At 43.6% G+C, this 22,064-nt stretch overlaps 5 protein-coding genes across 7 annotated transcripts; 2 read left to right on the plus strand and 3 right to left on the minus strand.

Moving 5' to 3' along the window:
• LOC115671986 (65-kDa microtubule-associated protein 8) lies at positions 1 to 4,082 on the plus strand. Of its 2 annotated transcripts, XM_030593715.2 has the most exons (11): positions 4 to 381; positions 469 to 672; positions 1,071 to 1,328; positions 1,399 to 1,611; positions 1,742 to 1,897; positions 1,969 to 2,128; positions 2,224 to 2,375; positions 2,464 to 2,551; positions 2,937 to 3,010; positions 3,345 to 3,419; positions 3,619 to 4,082. In XM_030593715.2, the coding sequence occupies exons 1-11, from the start codon at positions 298 to 300 to the stop codon at positions 3,961 to 3,963; spliced, it is 1,809 nt and encodes a 602-aa protein (XP_030449575.2). In that variant the 5' UTR covers positions 4 to 297; the 3' UTR covers positions 3,964 to 4,082. The 2 variants fall into 2 exon arrangements, with proteins under 2 accessions (XP_056165041.1, XP_030449575.2); XM_056309066.1 differs by lacking the exons at positions 2,224 to 2,375; positions 2,464 to 2,551 and having other exon boundaries at positions 1 to 381.
• Positions 4,083 to 4,595: 513 nt separating this feature from the next.
• On the minus strand, positions 4,596 to 5,410 carry LOC115672000 (uncharacterized). The gene has a single exon (XM_030593728.2). It carries the CDS (start codon positions 5,369 to 5,371, stop codon positions 4,967 to 4,969), a length of 405 nt encoding a protein of 134 aa, XP_030449588.2. The 5' UTR covers positions 5,372 to 5,410; the 3' UTR covers positions 4,596 to 4,966.
• Positions 5,411 to 7,534: 2,124 nt separating this feature from the next.
• On the plus strand, positions 7,535 to 13,615 carry LOC115671817 (meiosis-specific protein ASY1). Its single transcript, XM_056309288.1, has 22 exons — positions 7,535 to 7,632; positions 7,745 to 7,801; positions 8,482 to 8,578; positions 8,659 to 8,727; positions 8,842 to 8,934; positions 9,141 to 9,264; positions 9,360 to 9,429; positions 9,527 to 9,568; positions 9,892 to 10,020; positions 10,109 to 10,222; positions 10,326 to 10,368; positions 10,477 to 10,515; positions 10,733 to 10,857; positions 10,982 to 10,994; positions 11,086 to 11,162; positions 11,333 to 11,434; positions 12,123 to 12,273; positions 12,366 to 12,442; positions 12,542 to 12,599; positions 12,702 to 12,868; positions 12,993 to 13,136; positions 13,260 to 13,615. The coding sequence occupies exons 1-22, from the start codon at positions 7,630 to 7,632 to the stop codon at positions 13,311 to 13,313; spliced, it is 1,848 nt and encodes a 615-aa protein (XP_056165263.1). The 5' UTR covers positions 7,535 to 7,629; the 3' UTR covers positions 13,314 to 13,615.
• Positions 13,616 to 14,461: 846 nt separating this feature from the next.
• On the minus strand, positions 14,462 to 16,509 carry LOC115672079 (uncharacterized). Of its 2 annotated transcripts, none has more exons than XM_030593841.2 (3): positions 16,379 to 16,509; positions 15,702 to 15,994; positions 14,462 to 14,769 (listed from the first exon to the last, which is right to left on the minus strand). In XM_030593841.2, the coding sequence occupies exon 2, from the start codon at positions 15,982 to 15,984 to the stop codon at positions 15,709 to 15,711; it is 276 nt and encodes a 91-aa protein (XP_030449701.1). In that variant the 5' UTR covers positions 15,985 to 15,994; positions 16,379 to 16,509; the 3' UTR covers positions 14,462 to 14,769; positions 15,702 to 15,708. The 2 variants fall into 2 exon arrangements, with proteins under 2 accessions (XP_030449701.1, XP_056165267.1); XM_056309292.1 differs by having other exon boundaries at positions 15,702 to 16,042; positions 16,379 to 16,460.
• A 3,773-nt stretch (positions 16,510 to 20,282) lies between these two features.
• On the minus strand, positions 20,283 to 22,064 carry LOC115671816 (F-box protein At1g67340). Its single transcript, XM_056309290.1, has 3 exons — positions 21,755 to 22,064; positions 21,457 to 21,619; positions 20,283 to 21,322 (listed from the first exon to the last, which is right to left on the minus strand). The coding sequence occupies exons 1-3, from the start codon at positions 22,003 to 22,005 to the stop codon at positions 20,543 to 20,545; spliced, it is 1,194 nt and encodes a 397-aa protein (XP_056165265.1). The 5' UTR covers positions 22,006 to 22,064; the 3' UTR covers positions 20,283 to 20,542.

The raw sequence follows: 22,064 nt of genomic DNA on the forward strand, positions 1-22,064 counted from the left end.
AGAATAAAGCCAAGAACCCCGGAAGAAAAGAGAACAGTAGCAGAACCAGTTGATTCTTGAACCCAAAGCCTCAACATCACCAACTTCTGTCAACCTTGTCTTTCAAGCAAAACTCACACCCAATAGATCCTAGCAATCATTCTGTCATTTGAGTACTTCACATGTGGATCACCTACACAAAGTTCCCTCCACATTCTTTTGAGTTCCACCATTCTCATTACTCACTACCTTCTAGTTGGCCAAGGTAAGTAAACTCAAAGTTGGGAGTTTCTATCCATATCCAAAGGACCACGTCGAATGGGTTCAATTCAAACACCCATTGGAACACGGAGCTCCGCATTGCTCGAAACTTCATGTGGATATCTACTCCAAGAACTTCAGGTCTGAGATTATTTACATAAATTCTAGATGATGAGTTTAAATTCTTTACCACTTCTGTTATAATCAAGTCTGTGGACAATTGAGCAGATAATATGGGATGAAGTCGGAGAAGATCAGTTCACAAGAGAGAAGGTTCTGCTAGACTTGGAGCAGGAATGCCTCGAGGTTTACAGAAGAAAAGTCGACAGTGCAAATATTTCAAGGACTCGCTTGCATCAGCAATTAGCAGAAGCTGAATCAGAAGTCACCCATCTCCTTTTGTCCCTCGGGGAACGTTCTCTACCTGGACGGGTACTTTAACTAAAAAACTTCAACCGTAGCAATAGAACACTAAAGTGCTGCAGATTTTATCTTAAGATGAACCACTACTAATCATTCACGAAATGTCATATCTACAGCCAAATTCTTTGTTCTCTATAACAATGAAATTTCAGGAGCGGACATTGAAAGCCATGCTGGTTATTAGAAATGAGGACAAACGTTATCAATACATTCAGAAATGAATCGCAAAAAGAAATTTGCTGAACCTAAAAATAATCGCAGCAAGATGGTAGTATTTACTCAGTTAAGAATTCTCCACCATATTGTGCTGACATATACTAGGCAAGATTTCTAATTGGAGAAGAGGTAACTTTCACGTGCTTTACTTGCTACAATGCTGTTTCTTTTTCCCCCCCTTTTCTAAACAGCCAGAAAAGATGGCGGGCACACTAAAGGAGCAGCTAGATTCAGTTACCCCAGCTTTAAGAGATATGCAGTTGAGGAAAGAAGAGCGTCTGAAACAGTTCAGAGCTGTGCAAGGTCAGATCCAGAAAATTTCTGCAGAAATAGCAGGTAAATCTGAGTTTGAAGACTCATCATCAAATGTAATCATCAATGAGAGTGACCTCTCACTGAAGAAACTCGAAGAGTATCAGAATGAACTTCAGAGGCTTCATACTGAGAAGGTACCAGACACAATACACGATTAATCGATCTCTAGGCAATATCGGAGCTAAAATCTATTTTTCCTCACAGAATGACAGGCTACAGAGAGTGGACAAATATATAGACACTATCCACAAACTCTCTGCAACTCTGGGAATGGATTCCTCTATGATCATCACAAAGGTTCATCCAACCTTGAATGAATTGTGTGGGATATCAAAGAACATAAGTGACACCATCTTAGAAAAACTTGACAGTACTGTGAAGTCTCTGGAGGAAGAAAAGCAAAAGCGGTTTGAGAAGGTGTAGATCGTTTGTGTTATCATGCTAGAATTTATTTCAAGTGAAATTTTCTGCTTGACTGCCCCTATATGGCAGAAATATATAGTTGCAGTGAAAACACCATTGAGATAAATTTAACTTTTTCTCGCAGCTTAACCATCTTGCTAAAGCATTAACAAACTTGTGGAATCTTATGGACACACCTTATGAAGATCGTCAACTGTCTTCCCATGTTACTTATATGATATCAGTCACACCAGCGGAAGTGTCAGGTCCTGGAAGCCTCACCCTAAACATAATCCAACAGGTTGGAATGCAATGTTAATCACTCGAGAACCCACGATCTGTAAATGTACCGACAGTTGATACTATTTGTAGGCTGAAGCTGAAGTGAAGAGGCTGGATCAGTTGAAAGCTAGCAAGATGAGAGAATTATTTCTCAAAAAGCAGAATGAGCTGGAAGGAATATGCAGTAGATCACATATGGAGATTCCTTCGAGATCAGAGATAGATAGTATACTGAACCTTATAAACTCTGGTAAGAGCAAGTTTATGATGATCTGATCACACCATATTTGTTCATACTGTTTGAATACACAACTAGACGACAAACTGACTTTGGATGCCAAAAAGGAAAAATTGATCATGCCGATCTCCTGATGAGCATGGACGAACAGATAGCGAGAGCAGAAGAAGAAGCTTCAAGTAGAAATATTATAATGGAGAAGGTGGAGAAATGGATTTCAGCTAGGGATGAAGAGCGCTGGTTGGAAGAATACAATAGGGTCGGTTTCAGACAGAGAGTTAAATTTAAGTATTAAGCCAAACTATTGTTACCTAATCTTTTTTGGATACCGTTTTTTCATCTTTCAGGATGAGAATCGATATTCAGTCAGTAGAGGAGCTTACAAGAACCTAAAGCGCGCTGAACGTGCCCGAGTTTCAGTTAATAAGATTCCAGGTAATAACGTAGTTTGATAGTTCTACCTAAAAGTAAGCCCTTAAAGATAGAATAATGATTAAACACGTAGAAACTCCTCTTAAGTTTCTTTGACATGGTAAATAACTAACATCAGCAATGGTGTCAGGTTGAGATAGTGTAATTAAAACAAGCATTGAGCAAACACAAATAATTCAGAGTGGTGATACTTGCACTATACTTTCAGCTCATGAATACTGAAATAACGATCTATAAGTCAGGAGCGACACACACATATAAGTAATAAAAGAAAAGATCACACAAGAATAGAGTAGCCAGATATGTATAATGAGCCTCTCAAAATCATTGTAAAGGGTTGTGTGTAAAAATAGTCTACTTCGGTTATTTACCCAGTGATTTCATGCAGCTCTGCTGGACATGCTGATTGCTACAACTCAAAGTTGGGAAGAAGAAAGGAAGAAAATTTTCTTGTATGATGAGGTAACATATTCTTCTGGTCATCTGTGATGTTATTGAATATAGAAATTTTCCATTCTCTCAAAGAATAATCACATTCACTGGCTCAAGCAATTTTGCAATATAATTGCACAAGATAGGATTGCTTAAAAGCCATTATGGTGCAGTTGGCTTTTGACCAGAACCAACAGTAAAAGAGATTCTCACGTAAGTCAGACAGTGGCAAGCTTCATAATCTAAAAGGATAAGAATTATATGCATTGTTAGAGCACAGTTATGAAACCATTCAGTAGTCTATCAAGTTGATAGTAATCAGCAAAAAGAGTCTTCACAGAAATGAAAACTCCTGATTGTCTAGGTACCCCTTCTGGCAATGTTGGAAGAGTATAACGCATTAAGGCAGGAAAAGGAAGCTGAGAAGCAAAAGCAAAAGGTTCGTATCAATTTACTCTGCCATTACGCACTAGTTTATCTACAAATTCTTAGTTATTACGTTTTCAAGTCATGGATAGTTAAAGTTTTAATAACTTTCAGAAAGGCTCCTTAGATCCACTAATGAGATGCTACATATCTGTCACGATTCTTTATTCAACAGTAGCCTACAAACTATTACTGACTCCATATACGTTCAGTTTCTCTTGCTGGAAAAGAAAAAGGTACAGCGTCTACAGACCCAGGTGACAGTTGAGCAAGAGAATTCAATTGGATCCAGGCCAGGCACCAGCAGTAGGCGCATGTCAAACAGAAGCTTGAATGGGAGTTTTGGCCATTTTAGCCCAGTGAACAGAAGGCTCTCACCAAGTATCCAACAATCAGAACCAAACAGTATCAGTCCATCGACCCAAGGAATATCCTTCATAAAAGAAGGGAAAAAAAGACCGGGTCAAAAGATGTTATCACGGCCTCACCTTTCTTCGCATTTTAGAGATGAAACAGCTTCGGTAGTATCTACTTGTTCAGGTCCTTTATCCCCTTGAATCCTCACAGTCGTGGATTCTCAGGTTGAGTCGAGATAAAACAAGTTTAGAACGGGTCGAATTTCCTTGTATGAATGACTTTAGTAGGAAGTGCAAAAGATAAATTCAGTTTTTGTGTTTGTTTGAGCAATTTTTTTTTTTTGTCCACAGTGTCTGTTTGAGATATTTGTGAATTTAATTGAATGCACTCCTCCCTCTCTTTTTTCCCATTTTAACATGCACAAAAATTACACCAATTAATTCTACAAGAACGACAGACACAAGGTTCAAGGTGCACTTGATTCCAGTCCACCTTCACCTCCAAAAGGGCCTAAGAAACTAAAAGGCATAAACAATATACATCACTGAGGGACCAGTGGCTAAAAGAATTGCACGCAGCAACTTTGATCCCGTGATGCCTATTGCAACAAACACCCAACAAAGAGGCAATGGAATATAGCTTCAGAAATGAGGAGTGCCCATGTTTAACCGTTTCGAACCAATTCAAGACGATTAGGGGGGTTAGACTTGATGAAACTCCAAAAGTCACAGCAACAATCTGAAAACAGACTCAGGCATGCACGTCTGTGATTTGTACGAGTTCTCCACTACCTGTCTTCACATGCGGGACAGGAAAAGCAACTCTTTTAACCTTAACAATGAATCGATCTCGATGATAAGTGCCATTCCATCTTTTGAAGTCCCACATCCCAGATCAACAGATTCAGCAAAAAGGAAAACAGTCAGCTCACCTCAAAAACGTGAATGGGGTTATCGACAAATGAGGGAACCGTCGGCATGGCCAAAAGTCACCCCTAAAAAGACCCAAAGATTCAGGGCCATGGTCACTTCACATAATTAACCGGACCAGAATATCCAATAAATATACACACCAACTAGGAAAAATTAACTTTCCTGTAGGAGGAGCAAGAACAATCAACAAAATCTATGTCCCCCAATTCAGCCATGGCAACATCCAGAATCATCAAATCGACACAGTGCTTTTAAGAACAAATTAGCCTGATCAAGAAACTTCACTCACAGGCTTGCCAAAGAAATCATCAATCCTCCGCGTGCCGGCCGGAACCGGCTTCCCAGCTACGGGCCGAGACCGGAGCTTATCGGCAGGCTCGCCGTTGGCAGACTGAGCCGGTGCGGGGAGCGAGTCGAGCAAGAAATCGCTGGTCGGCCGGTGCCGCTTGACGGCGATCCTAATCTGGTCCAGCTTCACGGTCTTCCGCTTCTTCTCGGTGGCGACCTGCGCGGATCTCTCGGCGAGGGACTCCAGGAAGAGCTGCGCGGAGCAGGTGACCAGGAGCAGCGCTTCCGAGTTCACCTTGTTGATGTCTCTGTCGAGCTTCATGATCTTCTTGACGCCGCCGGTGGGGAGATCGGGCCGGATCGTCGAGGTCGCGTCTTCTTCGGCCATTGTCGAGCTCGAAATGTGGAGAGAGAGAGAGAAAGAGAGAGGGGGGTTAAAAGTGGCGGGAAATGCTCAATTGGATTTCGGTTTCCCTCGTTCCCGGTTTCACGTTGACATTGACTGGGCCGGGCCGGGTTGATAGAGTTCCCGGCCCAATTAAGCATAATCGGCGCCCAGATTCCATAACGTGGGGTTTTAGGTAAGATGAATGATATCATATTCATCCTGAACTTGGCTCTCGCAGACATGACAGCATAACATCAGCACCTTAACAAGCACGCTCACAATTCGTGCCCAGATTCGAAGAGAGAGAGTCCACAGGTACGAAAGCATAGCTGCACCGCAACACCTGACAGTGCAACACACTAAGTGCATGGGCAAAACCGGATATAGAGCCTCAATGAACCCTTCTGCTGATGATGTGCCTAATCAATTTCCACGTCCTAATCCAAGTGCAGCAACAAATTGCTGCTTGAATCTGCGTAGTACATTGTTGTGCCTCCAACTCTCCACCTTAGAAGGGTTTGCTCGGCGAGTCGGACTTGGCTCAATGCTAAAACAGAGAACTATTGCGTGCGGTGACAATGTGCATGCACATTTACATCATCGAGTAGTACATTACCAAGTGCTAAAATCAGAGAGAGGGTAAGGCGAGAAAAGATCTGAACATGGCAACCGCTCAGGCTTCCCTAAATCGGGAATAGAAGCTGCCCAAAGACACAAAAGCAAACTGCGGGACTGACTGATGAATCAGCCAGAAGTCGATTCAAGAAAAGATCTAATGTACTGCAACAGCTTGGCCTTGACTGAATACGGAATAGTAGGGGTGTCAACGGTTCGGTTCGGTTTGGGTTTTTAGGAAAACCGAACCGAACCGAGCCGTTTGGAGGTGTGCTTTGATCCGAACCGAAAGGCACACGAACCGGATATGATCCGAACCAAAAATGCAGTTCGGATTGGTTCGGATCAGTTCGGTTTTCGGTTTTCCTCTTTTTGCCTTTTTGCGCTTCTTCCTTCGCACCTTCCACTCCTTGACCCAGACCGGCGACATGGCCACGCCGAGCTCGCCGTCGTCCCTCGCTGAAGCCGCGAGCTTCCCCGAGTACAAGGACAAAGACGATTCTTCACCAGACGATTCTGGAGGCCTTCGAGATCTCGGCCATGCTGGACGACCTCAAGCTCCGCCGCGGCGTGGAGCTCGAGGCCCGAGATCAGGAGGGCTCGAGCTTCGTCGCGGTATCGTTCTCATTCAATGACGATCCACCAAAATGAGATCGAAGGAAAGGGGAAGGATGAGACATTGGCCTTTGAGCCAGACGATTGAATCTGGGAGAGATGGAAATGGAGTTTTGCAAAGATAGAGGAGGAGAGAGAATAGAGCAGAAAAGGAAAGTGAGAGAAAGAAAAGAGAGTGAAAGCAGAGCAATAATGAACAGTCAGAGTCAGCAGAGAGAGAAAGTACTCAAAGAGAAGAAAAAACAAAATTAAACCGAAATTCGATTCGATCCGAACCGAACCGAACCGAACCGAATTGAACCGAATCATCAACTAACCAAAATTTTTTTACTTATATGCTGCAACAACTAGGCCTTGATTGAATATGGAATAGAAGCTGCATAAAGACACAAGAATGCATTATCTTTAAACTTGCACGACTGACGAATTCGAAGATGTACTCAAGTTTCGATGCTCTTAAAGTGCAACATAATAATATGTGCTCAGCGACGAGAAATAAGATGCACAGAAGCAACATAATAACCACTTCCGAAATGATTTTCACCTCTCCCTTTAACTTTGAGTTGAAATTATCAGATTGTTTAATGCGGTTATAGTAAATAATGTCAGAATCGAGGGACGTTCCAACTTCAATTGAAAGAAGAAAGAACCCGCGAGGAGAGAGAAACAATCGAGAAGCTTCCTCCAATGCGACGATAACAAAGTGATCCCAAAACGGTTACGCGGTAAATTCGTAATTAGACAACGAACCCAACGAATTTCGATCACTCCCATTTGAATGTTTTACCGTCTGTGAAGCATGCACGGCTCATGCAGTCCCCGTTTTTACTTTTGCTCGATTAACCACGGTCAACCTGAGCTGACCGCGGTTAAGCATCACTCCTATGGTATATAAGCCCCTGTCCAAACGTCTTCCTCTCCCGCCACTCACTCTTTTCTGCTTCAAAATCTTTTCAAAACCACCGTCTCTCCCGTCGTTCTCTCTCCATCGCTCCATTCCTCCATTTCTCTCTCGAAGCTCAGGAGCTATGGTGAAGTCAAATCTCCGAATCTGATAAACGGATTTAGCTCGCGCTGTCGCTTGTTTCTTCACTCGCCACGAGCTTGATCCTCGCATTTTCCCTGATCGATCGTTTCGTACAGGTTGTCGTGCAGAAGCTGAAAGAGGCGGAGATCACCGAGCAGGACTCGCTTCTGCTGGTAACTAGCTATATCTCCGACTCGAACTTCGATCAGGCTTTTTTGTGCAGCATTTCTGATGGTCGCGATGGAGAGATGCTCTGGTTTTTGACGAGCTCCGCTTCGGTTTCAACTGTGCACGACAACTGATGGTCGCGACCGAGTGATCCTCTTTGCTTTCTCTAGTTCCTAGCTTTAGATCTTCATTTTGACTCCGGATCATGTGGCTGTGAAGATGAACTATCTGATGTCGCCGCTGTTTAGTTAAATGTCATAGAGATCGCAGTCTGAGTGCGCCTTAGAAAATCATCAACCGCCGATCAGGCTATTCTTAGTGACGAGCTGGCGGAATCGTTTTTGGTTAAACTACAGGAAAGAATCCAAAATGACGGTCTTCTCACTTTCCTTAAGATTGTATGGTCAATGCATCGTTCACTCCGTCTCTGTTTTTTTTATTTTTCTCTGTCAGTTCTGAATCCAGATGACGATATTCTCACTATTTAGTAATTATTTTACGCTTAAATTGTTATTTTCTCTGAATTGGTTTTCTCCGTTTCAACGATCGCTTTTGTGATTGTTATGTCTTCATATATCTTTGCTTCGGGAGGAGAAAAAGATATTACAGAGGAGGATAAGTTAGTGTAAATCTAGCACGTGCTCATCCTATATAATGACTGTTGCCATCTTTGGTCATGAAATAGACAAGGAACCTGCTCCGCATTGCTATCTTCAATATCAGCTACATCAGAGGCCTGTTTCCCGAGAAGTATTTCAGTGATAAGTCTGTTCCTGCCTTAGGTGAGTTTGTTTTGGTCTGATCTTATCCTGGTTAGGAGTACCTACCGGCGTGTCTTTTGAATAGTCAATTTGGTTTACAGAGATGAAGATTAAGAAGCTAATGCCGATGGATGCCGAGTCCCGCAGGATGATCGATTGGATGGAAAAGGGTATGCTGACATAGTTCCTTCCTCGATTAGTTTAAGAGGTTCCGACCAGAAGTTTTGACCTCCGTTCGTTTTCTTTTGTAACTCTTATCATGTGATACGATGATTATGCCCCAGGTGTATACGATGCACTGCAGAAGAAGTATCTGAAGACACTTCTCTTTTGCGTCTGTGAATCAGTTGAAGGGCCCATGATAGAGCAATATGCATGTAAATCTTCCAAATGATCCATTGTTTGTTTCCGAGATATTAAGTTTGGTCGATCTCATTTACTCTACTTTGATGCCTTGGCTGATACACTTTAAAGTGCAGAACCAGAGTGCACTATTTTATGTGGAAACTAGTCATACCGTGCATCGAGTTGTAAGGACAAATTCAGAGTTTTTGTTTGAGAACCTGGGGTGTTTTTTTTGCAGTTTCATTCAGTTATTCCAGTTCAGATAGCCAAGAGGTCTCGATGAATATCAGTCGCATGGGGAACAAAAAGGAAAGTACTTTCAAGTGTAATTCGGGGGCAGAGATTACTCCTAATCAGATGAGGTAACTTGTTTCAGAAGTCATATAACATTTGTGAAACTCCATGGCATTTAACAAAATAGAACGGTTAATTTGTGATGGAACTCTTTAATTTTTAGGAGCTCTGCTTGTAAGATGGTCCGTACTCTTGTTCAGTTGATGAGAACTTTGGACAGGATGCCTGAAGAGGTAAACCATGACTCTGGAGGCTAAGAATTCATTGTCTTTTTTCGCTTGTCTCTTCTTAGAACTACAAATGACATGGATGGAAAATGTTATATTTCAGCGTACCATATTGATGAAGCTCCTCTACTATGATGATGTAACGGTATGCCTCTTTTGCTGCTTCCAAGTTTTGAGTTCCTCTTCTAGTAGCCAAAGAATGCTTAATGCTTCTATCTTGCTCAAAACTTATCTTTGAGTTCAATACTATTAAAAGATGGAACACAAATAAAGTGTCTGTTAGAGGCTGTGCGCTCACACTAATACTACAGTGTTAATGAGCAGCTTTTGCACTTTTCAGTTTAAAGTCTTTGCATGTAAATGTATGTATAGATGCACTTGAAACTTCATTCTGGTGTTTCGAGGGTGTGATTAGTCAGACAAATATTGGAAATAAGAAAATTATGATAGCATGATATCATTTTGCAGCCTGCAGATTACGAGCCTCCATTCTTTAGATGCTGCAGTGAAGTAGAAGCCCATAATCAATGGATAAAGAATCCTCTGAAAATGGAGGTTGGTCATGTGAATAGCAAGCATCTCATACTGGCTCTTAAGGTAAGAGATCAAGACTACCAGAACCTGAATGCTCATTATTATTCTCATTGTATGCTTGATGGACAGTCTGGCAACTATGATGTTTCAGGTAAAGAGTGTGCTTGACCCTTGTGGGGATGAAAATGATGACAGTCAAGATGATGAAGTGAGCTTGGGAGGTGATTCTATGCAAAGAGATGATTATTCTGAATCTGACAGTGAGGTGAAGAGGCCACACTTTACCGAAACCTCTGTTTCCCTGCATTGAAAGCTTTTAAAGTATTTTAGCGCTGTAGAATGCTCATATTTATTTTATGTTTTTTCAGGTTAACCGTTCAGCCGATGGCCAGTACATTCTTGCGCCGATTGGTACTTGCACAAACTTCCCCTTCATGTTGTTAAAAGCCCTTTATAGACTACCCTTCTATGTTTCGACCATCTGTCTCTTTGAAAGTGACAAATAGTTGGACTTTGCAGAGAAACAGCAAGTTGATGATAACGGCTTTGTCGATGAAGGTACCATCTATACAAAGCAAATAACGCTTAACTTCCCTGATGCATGAGAGTGCTTTTTGTTTTTCAGTAAACCAGACTATTATTTATAGAGTCAATTGAAAACAAAATGGTGGAAGTTTTGACTGCATAGCGGGATCTAACGTTTTTCAGCTATAGGAAATTATGGACATTTAAAAGACTACAGATAGTTAATTAATGTTGCATAAAAACTGTGCAGATGACACTCAGGATCCTGTGGAAGATGAACAGCAATTGGCCCGGGTCAAGGACTGGATTAATTCTCATCACCTGGGCACTCTCAGACTAACAGATATCCTTTCAAGTTTCCCAGACATCTCATTGGTAAGGACTTTTGCTATTCTTGATGTTTTTCTACAGCTGCAGAAGAGATTCATCAACGAGAGTCCTAATTTTTCAGGTTACATCTATGCCTGGATAACAATTGTGTATATTATTGATAATGCAGGTCCTAATCGAAGGTAATGGAGGCTTTCATCCCCATAAAAGTTTAAGAGAGAGGTCCATAAGAGTTTTCTGAATTATGGATTCACCCATCTTGATTATTTTCAGAGATTATGGACAAACTTGATAAGGAAGGTGTTATATCAAAAACTGCAAAGGACACCTACATTGTAAACAAGCATAAGGTTGAAAGATGAATGTCTTAGTTCGCTAAATTTCCCTTCAATTACCTTTGCTTCTTTTTCCCATAGTCAACTATATCTATCGTAGGTCATCAACTTCTTTTAAATATTTCATCCTTTTTGCTTCTTTCATTTTTGGCTAATATTCTTTTCTCTGTCGTTAAACTCTTCAGACATCTGACTTTGATTTTCCTGAGGTGAAGCTGGAAGGGGATGGTCAGGTAATTCTAGCAGGTGACAGAGCTCCCTTGGTTGATGAGCACATGTACATGAAGGTTCTTGTACTTATCCTTCGCTGTATTTCTTTGAGCAAAGCTGTTGAAAAATGTGAGCGCTGTTTTGTGCTCTATTTGGCATGCATACCTTTTCATCTTTCTGATTCGGTTCGTCTTCTGTTCTTCCATACGAGTCTGCTTGATCTCGTTCCTTTTATGGTTCATTCGAAGGGTGACTTGATAGATGAATCTCCAACCAAAAGATGGATTTGGTTTCATGCACCGGGGAAATTACATTAGACAGAACAAGATCATGACATTATTGCTCATATTCTAAAACATCCTTCCGGTGTGTAAATACGTAAAATGATTGTGGTGATCATACTAGTTACCCTTACCCGAGTATCTGCATTTTCATCTCGTTTTCCTCAAGGCAACTAGATAATGAATTTCCTTTCACTCAAATGATTAACAGAAAATGAGCTTCCATGGGTTGCATCATGACAAAATTCGTGGATCCTGAACTATTTCCATTCCTTCAAAATGTATACCCATCCTTCAAAACTTATGCCTAACTAGGTTTTCAAAAGAGAAAATTTGATGCTATAACTTCACTTCAGTCATGTCTGCACATTGTTGATTGTCAAATGCCCTATGATTTTTCTTTTTCTAGGCTTCTTGTTGCAGAAGCATTTGAGAGATCACTGAGCAGATGAGTTCTGTGTCAACTTGAATGTCATAATTACAGGCTTTGTGTCACGCTCTCCCAATGAAGTATGTAACGGTTACGAAGCTTCAGGATAAGCTCAATGGAGAAGCTAACCAGGCTACCATCCGGAAACTCATTGATAGGATGGTCCGTGAGGGCATGGTTGAAGCCAAAGGCAGTCGCAGGCTAGGTATTCTGCATTATGCTAATTTTTTGTGCTCTGTCTTATTTTTCTTGGTGAAGTTCTTGATCTAATCAACCCACGATCCTCCAATGACATAGGCAAGCGTGTTTTCCATTCTGATATGACTGAGAAGAAGCTAAATGAAGCCAAGAAAGCCTTGGAGAATGACGCAATGGCAAGATTACATTTTCTAGTTTTGCTGTGCCCGACTTCCAGCTTTCACATGCTTGCATGACGTTGTTCAGTACTTCTCAAGCTCTTTCGAATTCGACAGGATGTGGATACTCATGAGCTGTCCAGTAGCCTCCACCTTCAAGAACTCATGACTAAGGGTAATACAATATCCTCACGGAAGAGTAATTTGGCCTTCAATGATACTCTATTCTCTCTCTTTCCTTTTTGTCGCTTCACAAAGCAAGGTCTTGATTCATCAGGGAACGGCCACCCGGACATGTCCACCTGTGGCATCCTACACTCCATTGGATCAGATCTCACGCGCATGAAGGTCAGATCCGACTTGAATTTGAATGGTTCCATTCATAGTGAGCAGACTGTTTCTGGGATGAAGGGGAAGGAGAACACTCCCACAAGCAGGACCAAGGTGACTGGCGCTCAATCTTCTCATTTCTGTTTCTTTCTCACGTTTAACTATTACATGTTTCTACACATGACAGTAAGGTTAATAACGATGATAATGCTAACGCATATGATTCTCTCTCTCTCAGTGCCAGTCGGTGGCCTCTCGGGAGAGCTTTATTCCAGGAAATCAAAACAGCAGAACAAATGGACCTACAACAAATGCTGACGACATGGAGACTGTTGCGTACAATGGATCCGCTCAGGATAAGCAATCAAGAAAAACGAGCACAGTACGAATTCTTGACCCGTTTATATTCAAATGACGCAGTTCTCTTGCTGCTTCTAAAGCGTAAACATGGTCAACGCATCGTATTTTCCAACTTATGAACGCAATTCATTTTTGCCTTCTGCAGGTTAAGGACCCGATCCGTCAGTCCTCAAAGCGCCAGAAGTCACAAGCCCTCTGAGGACCTTCGTCAGAAGTCACAAGCCCTCTGAAGACCTTCGTCACTGTGATGCTGTTGTCTGGGAACTCTCCACTCGAGTCAATACCTCATTATAAGATTTCGAATATTTCTGGACTCTAGACATTTTTATTGTCCAACAAAACAACAAAAATAAAACCTGCATTTGGCCCATCGGCATAAAATGAAGAAGGTGAAATCTTTGTTAATGGAATTGACAATATTATTCTTCTATGGCAAATTGGCATGTGCAAGAAGGCGAAGTCTTTGATAGCTATGACAATAATTAAATCTTCTACGGCAAACTTGCATGTGCAAGATATATTTTGAGCATGAAGCGGTTCCAAAGACCTGCCTAGGCCTAGCATGTTTACTCCTTTACTGCTTTAGTAATCCTAAAAACTGATGCTTTAAATAATGGCCTCAACATATTGCGAGATCAATACTTCTTGATTGAAAAACGGTTAAAATACATTCTTGATATAAAAACGGTTAAAATACAGAAAGACTGCAAAAGATCCAGGAGATTATTGAAGATCTGGTAGGTATTAAGGACTTCAATTACCCTCGTATAATTAATGCAAAGCTAACAAAATTTCAACAGTAAGGAAAACGCAAACTCTCAGCAAGGATTCACATCACCAAGAACATTATCAACCAGACCAAACCGGGAGAACCCTCTGAAGTGCTTCACTGATAATGCTCACCAGAAGAGAGGCTATTTCTATTTCTAAGCTTCATCAGAGTGCATGCCGACTGGTGATACAGTGCCAACAGCTATCAAAATGTATACATGAAAGCACACCCACATGTGCATAGTCATTCAGCAAGTCTATGCATGTCTTTTCAACTACATGACAACCAGAGGTCCAGAATATATAGACAGATAACATTCACACTGATGTATGTTTTGGTACACCACAAACCTAACGTTTGGATGGCCAACCAGACATAGCAAAGACACGGCACTGGCCAAGGTCAGAAGCAGGTAGTGCCTATATGGATTCACATAGATGCATAAACACACCCAAAGCCTTAGGGGAGAAAAGGATAAGAGAGAAAAGCGCTGTTAAAGAGGTACTTCATACTGGCCAAAAACAAGGGGTAGTTCAAGACGAGCATGAATCAATGTATCAGATGCTAGTGCACAATTATGAAAGCCGAGGTACTTGATTGAAAAAAAGGCAACAAACATTAAGTTCGAATCCTTAAAAAGAGATAACAGTGAGATAATAACAGCTTATGTAAGCCAAAATGTACCAACATCGAAAGAAGAGCCAGAGGTATGGTCCATGAGGTCCAATCTTGAAGACACTTATTTGAAACCATCCAAAACCTCTGATAAGTACAATTGTCTACATGTATATCACATAACCCCAAACAAGTAAAGCGCGAGCATGCTTCATACTCTTCTCAATAGGGAGAGTCTAAACCATTCAGTTGACAACTTCTCAGTCACCTGCACCAGAAAAACTATGTCAGCAACATTCAATGGAAAAAAGAATGTCAAAAGGTGCAACTATCACCACTCAACACTTTTTTTCTGGCCTCTATACTAAACCTCCTATAGGAGTTCAGGGGAATAGAGCTAAATGAAAGAAGTACGGCTTCAAAACTGCAAACTTTGCTTGAGAAAGACTCGCGAGACCATTCATAAGCTCATAGAATATGTGTGGAATCTGGTCAAAGTGGAACCCAACAATCAAGAAGGAACATAAACAATACTTTATCGCCATAAATGCAGATCGACAATATAAAAAGAACTTGGGGGCAACAATAAGCTTTAGGTAGAGCTTCGCTCTAGCTACCATTGAATTGCAGAAGGCACAATTCATCATATATCTCACGAGAAAACAAACCTCGTAATGTTTATCTGGAATAAAAACTACTGTTCTTCTATCATTAGTTACTTTATTTCATTTTTCTAAGTGGTTAAAGCAAAACTTTTAGATTAAGAGAGAGAGGGCGGACAATATTCCAAATGTTTTCGGGGGACGAAACAAAGAAACTTTACACTGAACCTCATGTAGGTATTAAAAATTGCACCAAGAACCTAGCAAGCGCGGGCCGGGGGTCAGCATTGCTTCTAAAATAGAGTCACGAATAACATAATATGTCGGAACTTCAATAGACATATAAAGTTTCATTTCATGTTTAGAGCCAATTTCCCGTGGCCGGATCTCTAGACAAAACGCCATCTCAAAACTACAGTGCACATGAAAATTTCCCATCCAGCGAGGGCTGGCTATCATAACAACAGCCAGTGCAGACTTAAAAAACACCCTCCAAATAGCACAAAGCGACGAGCTGTATTTAACTGGAGCACACTCCAGGACCTTCAAAAAGCGACGAAACTGCACCATCAATTTTATCGTACTCTGAAAAGCAAACCTGCGATTCACTTGGGTGGCTCATAGTTCTGCTGGAGGAGATCGTCATACGGATCCCTACGCCCCGGCACCTGGCTGATCTGGGCATCCCAACCGAGCTGCACATTGTGCCGCTCGAACGTCCAAAACCCGTAAGGGCGAAGCGGGTAGCTCCACATCTCCTTGGTCTTGTTGCACCTGTCTTTCACTGCATACACGTGCTCCCTGAACTTCTTGTCTCTCTCCTTCGGGTCCTCCATCAACCTCAGAACCAAGTTCTCCGCGAACTCCATAATGAACTTCATTCTCTCTTCTCTGATCACAGCAATTTAAAAACCGACAAATCAATTAACCCATCTCCAACTGCAACTCAGTTCAATCAGAGCAGTAGCAACTGGATTGACTCGTTGAACGCAAGAGCGAGCGACCAATCGACACCACAATCGAACGACCATCGACGACGACTAAGATCGGGGCAACATGCTGAGCCCAATTCGCAATTACATTTCCGAAACGAGATTCGGGTTTGCGCGCTCTTTCCTATTCGTTCATCTCGAAATGTAATCTAAATCGGTCCAAGTAGTTCCAATCGTAACAAAATCAAAGAACCCTAGAGACGCGAAATCAGAATCGAAATCGATCGAACGAAGGAGTTCACAGACATTTGATAGCAGAACTCGCTGGAAGAGAAGAACTCACCAGCTCGAGGATCGGAACTCAGTCAGACGACGCCCACCGCTGCGGTAATTTTCCGCCCTTCCCAGCAAAGTTGAAGGCTTGTTCATCTTTTTGAAGAGAACACCAAGATGGTGAGTTTTCTAATTGGGCCTGAGCCCAAATAAGAAGGAAAGGCACTGCTCGGCCTTTCTACTTGGGCCTGAGCCCAATTAAGTTTATGTACGGCCTGAGCCCAACAGTTCACTGGTCGAGCAGCAGAGAACTCGCTTTATTCACGTAGGGTGCGCATTGATCTCGTGCGTGCTTAGCTATTTCTGAACAGAAATGATTTTTTTTATTCCATGCCTTCGGAAACATTTGAGTATTTGAAGGCGTTTGATAAACTCATCCCAAAATTTCTATTCCTAGAGTAGAAAAGAGCAAATGCGTTTGGTAACTACACAAAATTTACGTTCCCAAATAATATTTTAATAATATTTTGAATTGTTTAATTTTTTTTTTTTTTTTTTTTTTTTTTTTTTACGATGGTCTTGGGCGAGGGCTCACGGCTCGAGGCGCCCTTCGGCGGCGAGGGCCGTGACGCCTCGCGGGGTGTCGCGCGGCCAACCAGGGAAGAACAACACAAAAATAAGAAAATAAAAAGAACAAAAAAAAAATCTCAAATTCAGAAACTTTTTTACTTCTTGTTTTTCAAAACCGGACAAATTTTTGAAAAATGTGGGAAAAAAAATTTTCATTTTAGAATAAATTTTTATTTCAAAGTAACGAAAATGGTCTTGTTAACTATACTTGTTAACCATACTTACGCAAAAATATATGAACTCTCAATCCGCCGATTATACATAACCCGAGAGAGATGATATATTGGAAATATCGAACTTTCTTTATTTGGACAAGAGGCGTTCTTTTAAGGTTTGTGATTGACTAAGTTCATATTGGAAGTAACTTCCGAAACTTAATGAAAACACGACCGACAGAAATCCGAACATGGACATTGATTTTCATGCGGACTAGATATAATTTTAGTCCATCAACACGGTCAAGTCTCACGTCTAAGACTACACTCAAGCGGAGATCGAGAAGAACTTTCTCCGGACACATCCGCGCCCCCGGGGCATTTAATATAAAAAGACGAACGAAACCGAAGATATTTCCTTGCTTTTGGTGGGGGGCAACGAACAACTTCCAATAAATGCAAGCAACCACTATGGTTTGCCTTCTTTAAATTGACGAACGTTCGTACCAAAACCGAAGCCAATCTCGTATTCTTATTCGCGCAAGGAGTAGGCCATTTTTTCAAACCTGCTGGCCCCTTCCCCAAACACCGCACCGTTTCCCATCTCCATTTCCACCAAACCAAACACGATCAGCAAACCTTCTCTTGCCTTTCGAAATCGAGATTCCCAACAACAAATTTCGCCCCTTCTAATTTCTCGATTGCGTCTTACCATGTTTTTTAATTAGGCTAAGATTTGATTGGATTCCAACTTGGGTGGACACGGACAGGTTCCCATATTCCCCAAATCCTACATGGCTTCTCCCATTTTGCGTTCAAAAGACAAACACAAGTGTTTGACGCGAGAATATGAGCAGTCCTTTGCGATCCTTGTACGTGTAGATTAGACCTAAGAACACCCGAACAAGAAAATCTTCAGCCCTTACGGTCGTGGTTTCATGTGTTTTGTTCTTTCGCGGTGGTCTCAGAAAACGAGGAGTGCGTAGCTCGTGGTGGGCGGTGGATACGTCGTGTCCCATCAAACCCTCCCGAGCAGAAGAATAATGTGGACGACGGTGCGGGATTCCTCCCTCGATCGATTGGGTGCCAAGTCGCAATAACGTGCCCTGGGTCGGTCTCTCGTTTCGTCTCGGGACGTCCAACGCTTTTGAAAAAAAAAACAACACGAAAATATGAATCGGAATCAATTCGAAAGGTGCCTTGCGCGGTTGTACAAAAACGGGGTTTTGGTTTCTTTGGTGGGTACCGAAAGGAAACCTCCTTGGTTGTACCAGCCCTCCTCTGCACCATGTTGTCCTGCAAAAAAAAAATTTGTGTACTCCCTCCTCCTTTTGGACTGTGCTGAAACAATTTGATTGCGCTCTTCGAGTTTTGACTCGAAAGTAAAACTCGGGAAGGACGTGCGATGCAATTTGACTGAAAAGTCCGAGCGATTGATGAAAAAGGAAAAGAAGAAGAAAATTTCGGAGCCATTAAGGAGTCGGGGTAATTTAGCCCCTGTATGATCTTAGGAATCAAAGGGTGGCCGCAAATCCAGCCAATGATAGGAGGAGGATCCATCTTGGACCCTCGATCCGTAATCGACCCTTAAAGCCTATGCGTGATCCAATCAACATCACGTAAATTTTACGAAAGATTCTTAAAATTTTAGGGGGCAGAAAATGATGTTCCAGTCTTTCGACCTAGCTTTTTCGATCGCCTGGTTGAGATAAAAGCTCGTGGCGACAAGCTCGGCTCGACATGGACCGATTCACCTCTAATCACTTCCCCTTAGAGGGTTCCCTACTCGTGGATTTGCGGTTTACGGGGGGGACTGAAAGCGCAAGCTCGCAGCAAAAACAAAAGAACAAAATGTGCCCACAACGGTTAAAAGGAAAAGAAGGGAGAGAAAGGAAAAGGGGAAAAGTAAACACAAGCGATAAGAGAGCAAGAGGTGCAATGCCACTGGCCACCCATATGAGATGCCCTTTTTCCACTCATATCTTCTTGTGTTTCGACCCTTTGCCTAAAAGACACTTTCCTCCCACTTGCAAACATATGCCAAATTTTCTCCCCACTATATCTTTACCCTCTACTCATCCACAACCATGACACATATAGCTCCCGTCATCTAAGACAAAAACAACATAATTCCACTATTGAAATCTTCTAGAATCACATCGTCATCAATCTAACTTGCCGAAACAAATTTAGGCCAAAATGAATCGATTTCCTTTCCTTTGTCTCGATTGGCAAAACTAGCAAGAAATGAAGGACCACGCAAGAAAACGGCCAAATCCTGTAACCCCTGCCATCTCTCTGACGGGTCAAACCCAAAACAGTGAAAAACCCCACCTTTCGAATTTCACCGGAGCCGCCCCTCCCTCGTGCTGCTGCACCCCCACACGCCTCACCCCCACACCCCTAAAAAAAGCGCCCAAAAAGGAAGAGAAAGCCCATGATAAAGCACAAAGAAAACTCGAGGGAAACACGATGCCATTATTGTAGTCCGCCTAGGATTCTCTCGTCCCTCTGCCAACCCCCCCCTTCCCCCACTTTTTCAAATGCACACACATAGCCATCGGCCTCAGCCCTCTGCAGAGAACAGTAGTAGGATACTTGCCCCCATCCTTTTTACTTTCTCACCTTTTGCGCGAAAAGAAAAGCCTCCCTTCCAGCCGGCCCTTCTCATCTCCTCACCAAGAAGAAGACGCATTCTCAATTTCTCAGCAATCAATGAGGGACGACCGTGGTGGGTTTTGGCCCCCTCTCATGTCGTTCGCGTCCCCCCCCCCCCTCCCCCATCTCGCTACCCTCTCAACCTACTCTGCTCCCACCACACTACAAACGTACAAAACTGCCCAATCGACAGATTCAGGCGCAAGAAAATCTTTAAAAAAAAAAAATAAAGAACGGGGACAAATGGGCTGGCGGAGAGGCAGTTTTGAGAGGGTCATCACGGTGCCAGATGCAGAACACGCTTCAGACCCACCACTACTACCCCACGACTCATTTTTCTTTGCCTTCTACTCCAGCATTTTCTCGCACGTCTGACTATTAAAACATAACCCAAAGTATAAACAATTCATCCGATATTGATTTCTGATTTTGGCCCAGAAATTTGTCCATAATATAAAAGGAGAAAAAAGGCAAAAACATAAAGGCCAAAAATGAAAAGACAGCCGGTTGATGTCACCGAAGTATGTGCTATACAAGAAGAGACTGAAAAGTTGCTCGTCCCTCGCGACCGCCGTAACAAAAATTCACGCCACTTCCCCTTTTTCTTTCTGCTTTTCCTTTTCCACCAAAATTGCCCTCATTTTCTCGTTTTTCCGTTACCCAAAAGAAGGGGAAAAAAAAAACGAAAAGGCTAAAACCTAACCCCCCCGTAATCCCGAAAAAGGGAGAATTTCAGAGGGGGGTTAAAAAACGAAGAGGGAAAAAAAGTAAAGAGAGCAGCGCAACCGCCGTCAACTCACGGCCATGACATCATCGTCAGCCGCACCAACTCCGTCATTCTCGCCGTCGCCGTCGCCGTCGCCGTCGTTGATCCAGCGCTCCTGCGGGGCGCACTCGGACTTGTGGCGCAGCTTCCAGTCCAGCGCCTGGCACGCGCGGGAGCAGTAGTTCACCACCCCGCACACCGAGCACCTCCGGAACTCGTGCCTCCTCGTCTCCGCCCTCCCGCACCCGGCGTGCGAGCAGAGCCTCAGGCCGCCGTCGTCCCCGGCGGAGCCGGTGCCGGAGCCGGCGCAGCCACGGGCCGCGAACCACTCCGACAGGAACCTGTTCGCCGGGTGCACCTCCGGGGCCGGCACGTTGCACCCGAAGTCGCTGAGCAACGGGCAGGCCGCCGCCGCGGCCGCCGCGCGGCGCGCGTCGGCGTCGTGGTGGGGGTGGTTCCACGCGAGCAAGGAGCGGGTGGGGAAGGCCGCCGAGGAGAGCACGGCGGCCAGCTCGCGCGCATTCGCCTGGACGAGGAACCGGCGCCCCTCGGCGACGTTCTGGCGGACGCCGTAGCCGTCCTGGAGGCAGTGGCCGAGCTCGCGGAGCGCGTCGACGTGGCCCAAGAAGGCGGCGCGCGCGCAGAGGGCGACGCCGGCTCGGAGGTCCTTGTCGTTCTTGGAGCCGCCGCTGCCGTTGAACTGGATTACGGCGAGAGAGTAGAGCGCCGGCGCGTGGCAGTTAATCGCGGCTTTCGCCATGAGAGAAGCTCCGCTCCCTCGGTTCCGTAAACAGTAGAACCGAATCTGTTCGAAAAGGAGAAACAAGAAAAGCTCAGATTACCACTTTCTCGAAATGCCCATTTCCCGAATTCTCTTTTTTTCTTGAATTAAATCATCTGTATCTTCTCCTCTTATTTTGGGTTTTGAGATTTGCTTACCATGCCGAGAATGTAATAGGCCTCCATATTGCCGGAATCGGCGCACAGCTTCAAGAAGCGGTGAGCCGAGTCGCACCAGTTCGTAGCCCCGACGGCGAGGCACTTCGACGAAGCTTTGGACAAGACAAGCGAATGGACGGCCAATGAATTAAACCTCCTGCACCTGTTTCCGATCAAGAAGAAAAAAAAAACGACGTTATTCTTCTCTTCCCCGTGCAAATCAAACGACGTTTTCAAGAAGGACAAGAAAAAAAAAACGGAGGCGTTAAAACGGGAGAAATGAGATTGGGCTCTTTACGTTAGCGAGGCGCTGATGAGATCCGAAGGGGACGAAGCGGACGCGCTGAGCTTGGAGAGGATGCAAATCAAGAGGTCGTCGGGCAACGCGTCGAAGGCATCGCAGGCCCCGCCGGAAGACAGTCTCTGCCTCCTCCGGCAGCACCCCGCCTGGTCTCCGGCGACGTCCCGCGGCCTCTTCACCGCCGCCGCCGCCGCGTCCTCCGAACATGCATCCGGTGGAGAATACCAAGCTCCTCTTCTCGTTCTCATGCCTCTCTCTCTCTCTCTCTCTCTCTCTCTGCGTGCGATTCTGTTTCTTGAGTTTGCGT

Source organism: Syzygium oleosum, unplaced genomic scaffold (assembly GCF_021117445.2).
Source record: "Syzygium oleosum isolate NSW1041296 unplaced genomic scaffold, Sole_v2.1 Sole_v2.03, whole genome shotgun sequence".
NCBI lineage: Eukaryota > Viridiplantae > Streptophyta > Magnoliopsida > Myrtales > Myrtaceae > Syzygium > Syzygium oleosum.